Source organism: Haliotis rufescens, unplaced genomic scaffold, assembly GCF_023055435.1.
Source record: "Haliotis rufescens isolate VD_foot unplaced genomic scaffold, xgHalRufe1.0.p SCAF_12, whole genome shotgun sequence".
Classification (NCBI taxonomy): Eukaryota; Metazoa; Mollusca; class Gastropoda; order Lepetellida; family Haliotidae; genus Haliotis; species Haliotis rufescens.
Genome location: NW_025963802.1, coordinates 31,071,530 through 31,077,529, shown reverse-complemented (window position 1 = coordinate 31,077,529; position 6,000 = coordinate 31,071,530). Strand labels below are relative to the sequence as shown.

The window sequence follows — 6,000 nt, the reverse complement described above, 5'->3', positions numbered from 1 at the left end:
ACGTAATTCCCCTATACACTTCCCCTAGAGTGACCGCAACTCAATAAGCGACCTAAGGTTTGCGCCTGTTGTGTGCCGGAACCAGAGTCTTATATTTTCATAATACAGTAAACTACGGTTATAACGAACACGCTTATAACGAACTGACGGATATAACGAACTAACTTTTTAGTCCCGACTATTTGCTGTAGTTATGTTGTATATATGCTTATAACGAACTACGGTTATAACGAACTAAAAATAGTAGTCCCTTTGAGTTCGTTATAACCGTAGTTTACTGTATCAACATGCACCTCACAAGTGAAATGTAAAAAGCAACTTAGTAAATCGTTTTTATATTAGATTCCCTATACCGTCTTTATCCGTGAGATCCGTGAAGATCCGGATTAGTTGGTTTGTTGGTATTTTACGCCCACTCAGCAATATTCCAGCTATGACGATTAGAATAGGTCTTCAGCAACCCATGCTTGCCATAAAAGGCGACTATGCTTGTCGTAAAAGGCGACTAACGGGATCGGGTGGTCAGGCTCGCTGACTTGTTTGATACATGTCATCGATGCCAATTGCGTGGATCGATGCACATGTTGTCAATCACTGGGTTGTCTGGTCCAGACTCGATTATTTGCAGACCGCCGTCATATAGCTGGAATATTGCTGATTGCGGCGTTAAACAACAACCAACCAACCAAACAACCCAGTTGCATGGATCGAAGCCCATTATAACGATCACTGGATTGTCTGGTCCATAGTTGATTATTTTAATACTGCCGTCATATAGCTGGAATATTGCTGAGTGCGGCGTTAAACAACAAACAAACGAACAAAACACTTTATCCGTGAGGAGCACGATCGACCCAGTCGTCTTAGGTGCTGAGCAGAGTTGCGCCCCTTAGTAGTGGGAGCAATAGAACAGATAAAAAAGAAGATCGGTCATTTTTCCTTTTTATTCCTGTGCTTATGTAACAGAGCTTTATTGAATATTATAGTATATCACAATCACATTAAACTCACTAAACATCATCCTCATGTCAAACATAGTAATCAAAAATATATTATATTGATGCAACACGGGAAGTCTTACTTCACAACATGGGTTTCGACTCCAGTAAAACTTCTGTAAAATTCTGTAAAGTCATTCGAGACTGTCATACCGTCATTTCTACATTGCTTTTCTTTACAATGGAATAAGAGACCATCTCGTGTATGTAATCATCTGCCCATGGATGGTTAAAATACCAACTCTTGCTCACCATTTCGCGAACACCTAGTGTCATCACAACTTGATAGTGGTTCATATGCACATGCCTATGAATTTAGGAATTGGCAATGAATTAGAAGAGCTTTCATATGAGGAACCTAGGTACTGGTTTTAATGTAATTGCCTCAACTGTGTGTTCTTGTATTAAAACAGCTGAAATATACATGGGCCTGTGGCCTCCCATACATGAATAAAACATTACAAACATCCGAAAAATGAATAGCATTCTATGGTGGAAGTAGATATTGAATATCTTGTTATGATTTATTTATGAACTGTTATTAAGCAAATACATGGGCCATGAAGACAGAACTATATATATAACGTGAACACTGGGAAGGCAAGATTGGATCACAGAACAGCAGTGATGGCATCAGGTGTTCGCTGAAAGGGAAAGCATGTCCTTCCCTGCTGGTAGCATCCAGGCACTCACGCAATTTTCATACAAAAGTGAGGGGTTAGGGTTAGGGTGTACAAGCTTCAGAAGTGTAGAAGTAACTAAAGCAATCTGTTGAAGCATTAATCTATTAATGTTTACATGATATGGACAGCTAACAGGTAATGGCATACCTTTTACCTAAACCAAGTTACCTTCTAACGCTACATATTCTTTCTTATCACAGTCAAAATTCCATCATCTTGAATGAGCTAGTTTTCATACAATTCTAAACCTTTCTGGTGCATTACCAGTCATTTGAATCTTTCTTCACAGGGTATTATGGCCAAATGTATTGAATGTTTTCAGACATTTCGCATGGAATTCAAAAGCAAGCAAATCGTGTTTACTGTTACCAAATGTGAAAGTACTAACCATTTCAAAATATACAAGCCACAAACACTGATATAATTATACACTTACTACTGTAAGAGATATGAAAAACACAAGTTGCATCATTCAAGGAATCATTTACAAGTGCTAGTTGCTGAGAGAGGCTAGCGCTAAAATTAAGACATCCACAATAGTGAAATGACTCTCTTAGCAGGGTCCTTTTGTGGTGGTGTTCGTATTTGAGGTATTTTAATACTGCCGTCACATAGCTGGAATATTGCTTAGTGTGGCGTTAAACAACAAACAAACGAACAAAATACTTTATCCGCGAGGGGCACGATCGACCCAGTCGTCTTGGGTGCTGAGCAGAGTTGCGCCCCTTAGTAGTGTGAGCAACTGAAGAACAGAAAAAGAAGATCGGTCATTTTTCCTTTTTATTCTTGTGCTTATACAATGGAACTTTATTGAATATTATAGTATATTACCATTACATTAAACTCACTAAACATCATCCCCCATGTCAAACATAGTAATCAAAAAATATATTATATTGATGCAATACGGAAATTATTACTTCGCAACATGGGTTTCGACTCCAGTAAAACTTCTGTAAAATTCTGTAAAAAATAAAATACCAAGCCGGGGTCAATATAACATCACAAGTTGATTGTGGTTCATATACACCTGCTTATGAATCAGGAATTAGCAACGAATTAGTAGAGCTTTCATATGAGGAACCTAGGTATTGGTTTTAATGTAATTGCCTCAACTGTGTGTTCTTGTATTTATACAGCTGAAATGTACATGGGCCTGTGGCCTCCCATACATGAATAAAACATTACAAACATGCGAAAAATGATAGCATTCTATGGTGGAAGTAGATAGTAAAGATCTTGTTATGATTTATTTATTAACTGTTATTAAGCAAATATCTGGGCCATGAAGACAGAACTATATATATAACGTGAACACTGGGAAGGCAAGATTTGATCACTGAACATCAGTGATGGCATCAGGTGTTCGCTGAAAGGGAAAGCATGTCCTTCCCAAATGTTAGCATCCAGGCACTCACGCAATTTGCATTCAAAAGTGAGGGGTTAGGGTTAGGGTGCACACGCTTCAGATGTGTAGAAGTAACTAAAGCAATCTCTTTAATGATTAACCTATTAATGTTTACATGATATGGACAGCTAACAGGGAATGGTATAACTTTCCCTAAACCAAGTTACCTTCTAACGCTACATATTCTTTCTTATCACAGTCAAAATGTCATCATCTTAAATGAGCTAGTTTTCATACAGTTATAAACCTTTCTGGTGCATTACCACTAACATGAATCTTTCTTCACAGGGTATTATGGCCAAATGTAGTGAATGTTTTCAGACATTTAGCATGGGGTTCAAAAGCAAGCAAATCATGTTTACCATAACCAAATGTGAAAGTACTTACCAGTTCAAAATATACAAGCCACTAACACTGCTATAATTATACACTTACTTAAAAATTAAAAGCAAAAGTTGCATTATTCAATAAATTATTTACAAGTGCTAGTTGCTGAGAGAGGCTAGCGCTAAAATTGGGACATACACAATAGTGAAATGACTCTCATTGAGTACTGACGAAACAATTAGGAAAGGATGATATTGATCCAGAATTACTATTGCAAGTTCAAAATAACAAGATTCACGCCGGTAAATACCCATTTTTCTACTGACATGCCAAATCAGTTCCTCAACTCATGTTCACATTGTTACTGGAATGAAATAAGATACTCAGGGTATGCCTGCGTATCACTGAATACGACAAAGATCTTTGGATTCGCTGGATCGTCTACAACACTGTCGTACAGTTCTTGCTTAGCAGGGTCCTTTTGTGGTGGTGTTCGTATTTGAGGTTGGCCCTGGGTGTATGATCCTGTGAGTACTTTACAGAGGAACATGTGTCGGTTGCCCTGACCATCGGTCGGGGCATAGCGGTCTCTAGAAGCATAGGCGGCATCAGAGGTGAAGTAAGCTCCTTCCCCAAGGGCATTACCTGGAATCATTGAAAATACGTCCACGCGTCAAATACTTAATGACATCCGTCCTAAAGGTTGTCTGTCCATTTCCATTTTTTATCAGAAAGAAACTCATGAAATATGAAACCAACTCACTGTCTTTATCGCAGTAGCTCCTGTTGAAGCCATACGTCATGATGCTCATGGTTGCCCCCTGTGGAGTTCCATGCCACAGCGTCCTTTCTACCGTTGTTCCAGGGTTCTGCTTTTCCAACTGTTGTTTCTTGGCTTGATACTGTTGGTAGAGGGTCTTGCTTTGCACTCTGTCGATCTGAACACATACACAGAGGATATTGCATGTGGCGAGTGAAATCTCATGTTTCTCTCATCTCGTAAAGGGGGAATATAGCTCATTTCCCCCTGTCACGAGATGAGAGAAACATGATATATCACTCGGCACATGAAATATCCTATTTATTATATACTTTTTGTGTAGTTGCCTACCTGGAAATAAAATTATTTCTTTACAAATGTAAAACCTTGAAACGTAAATTTAAAATCAACTTTAACAAAAACATTTCTTGAAAACCAATGTTGGAACCGAAAGAATAGACGCTGGTCAAGTAACAAAAATGGCGTTTGGCCAAACGAACAGTCTCGATTGACGAGTTAAATGAAAAAACTATAGTTTATAACAAAACATTGTCGAGAGAATAACAAATAGCAAGAAGTGATATCAACTCCATAAATGAGCATCTGTCATTGTTTTGCCTTGTCAAAGTGGAAATAACGTAAAGAGGACGTCAACAGTTTGTGTACGGGCTTGACACGATAAAGCGAGACAATTTAAGGGGAGGTAACTCTTGTATGACGATAGTTCCGTCAAAGTGTTATGGTCACAGCAGTGAAATATCTAGTGTTATGCTCATTGCAGTGGATTATCAATTGTTATGTTCACTGCAATCAAAATATCATTTTTCTCAACTTCAGAAAAGTCAATCTTTCACACAAAAATATATAATAAATCATCATATTGGTTTGTTTACACTCAAGTATTTCAAGTTTAATGACGATGGTCTGTACATTGTTGGCTCTGGATACGACTAATCAGTGATTGATACAATCAGCAACGATCCATGTTGTTGGGGTACGATGACACGCAAGCAACCAAGTCAACGAGCCTGACCCCACATATGACAAGAATAGGCTTTTGTGGACGACACGTAGTATCACGTAAAAGTAAAAGTAGTATCACGGCACTGAAGCTCTCCTGGCTATTCATTTAACAGTTTATAATGTCAAAGAAAACTTAACAAATGTTGCTGTCAGACATCCAATTCATGGTCACAAATAGGTTTTTCAACATTGGTGTTGTTACGACCGAATTGAAAGTCGGATTCGAACCTCTTGAACAGAGCCAGGTATCATCACAGTTGATAACAAGCACGTTACGTTTTAGCTTTATGGTTCAGTAGTTTATGGTGTAATGACGTCTCAAGAGGCGAGTGTGCTTCACTTACCCTTCGAATCTGGACAGGCATATTTCCAACTGCGTCTGTAAACGTCTGGTTTACCCTGGTAAATTCCTGATTCCCATTTGGTACCTGAAGAATCTTTACATCATCTGTGGAGTTCGTGCCAACCCATGTGCTGGGGAAGTGGGCTGACGCTCCTGAAATAATATGCAGCGAGAATATGTATTTTAAGGGAGTATTTGGAGCTAATACATTTTTGTCTGATTTAGTTATGGACAGCAATGGACAGCCGGGAAAATATTCTAACAGACTATGCATAGGCTAGGACAATGAATACTTTTTGAAACATGTGAAAAAGTAGGATGATAGGTTAGGATGTCAATTCGCGCACACGCTTTCCTTTCTATCATTCTATCAAGAAGTTTAATAGTGTGTCAAATGTAATTATATGAAGTTCCAATTGAAATTTAATATGACCTGTGAATATACCCTCAATGATAAC

The 6,000-nt window shown here is 38.4% G+C and overlaps 1 protein-coding gene across 2 annotated transcripts in view; it reads right to left on the bottom strand.

The window, feature by feature from the left end:
* Positions 1-928: 928 nt before the first annotated feature.
* The window catches only part of LOC124117226 (protein mono-ADP-ribosyltransferase PARP14-like), a 33,145-nt gene continuing 28,073 nt past the window's right edge, over positions 929-6,000 (bottom strand). For both annotated transcript variants that reach the window (XM_046479006.2, XM_048393541.1), the window contains 3 exons: positions 5,544-5,695; positions 4,180-4,354; positions 929-4,061 (listed from right to left, as the gene is read on the bottom strand). In XM_046479006.2, coding sequence (XP_046334962.2) covers positions 3,778-4,061; positions 4,180-4,354; positions 5,544-5,695 — 611 coding nt within the window. In that variant the 3' untranslated portion in view covers positions 929-3,777. The remainder of the gene's footprint in view (positions 4,062-4,179; positions 4,355-5,543; positions 5,696-6,000) is intronic.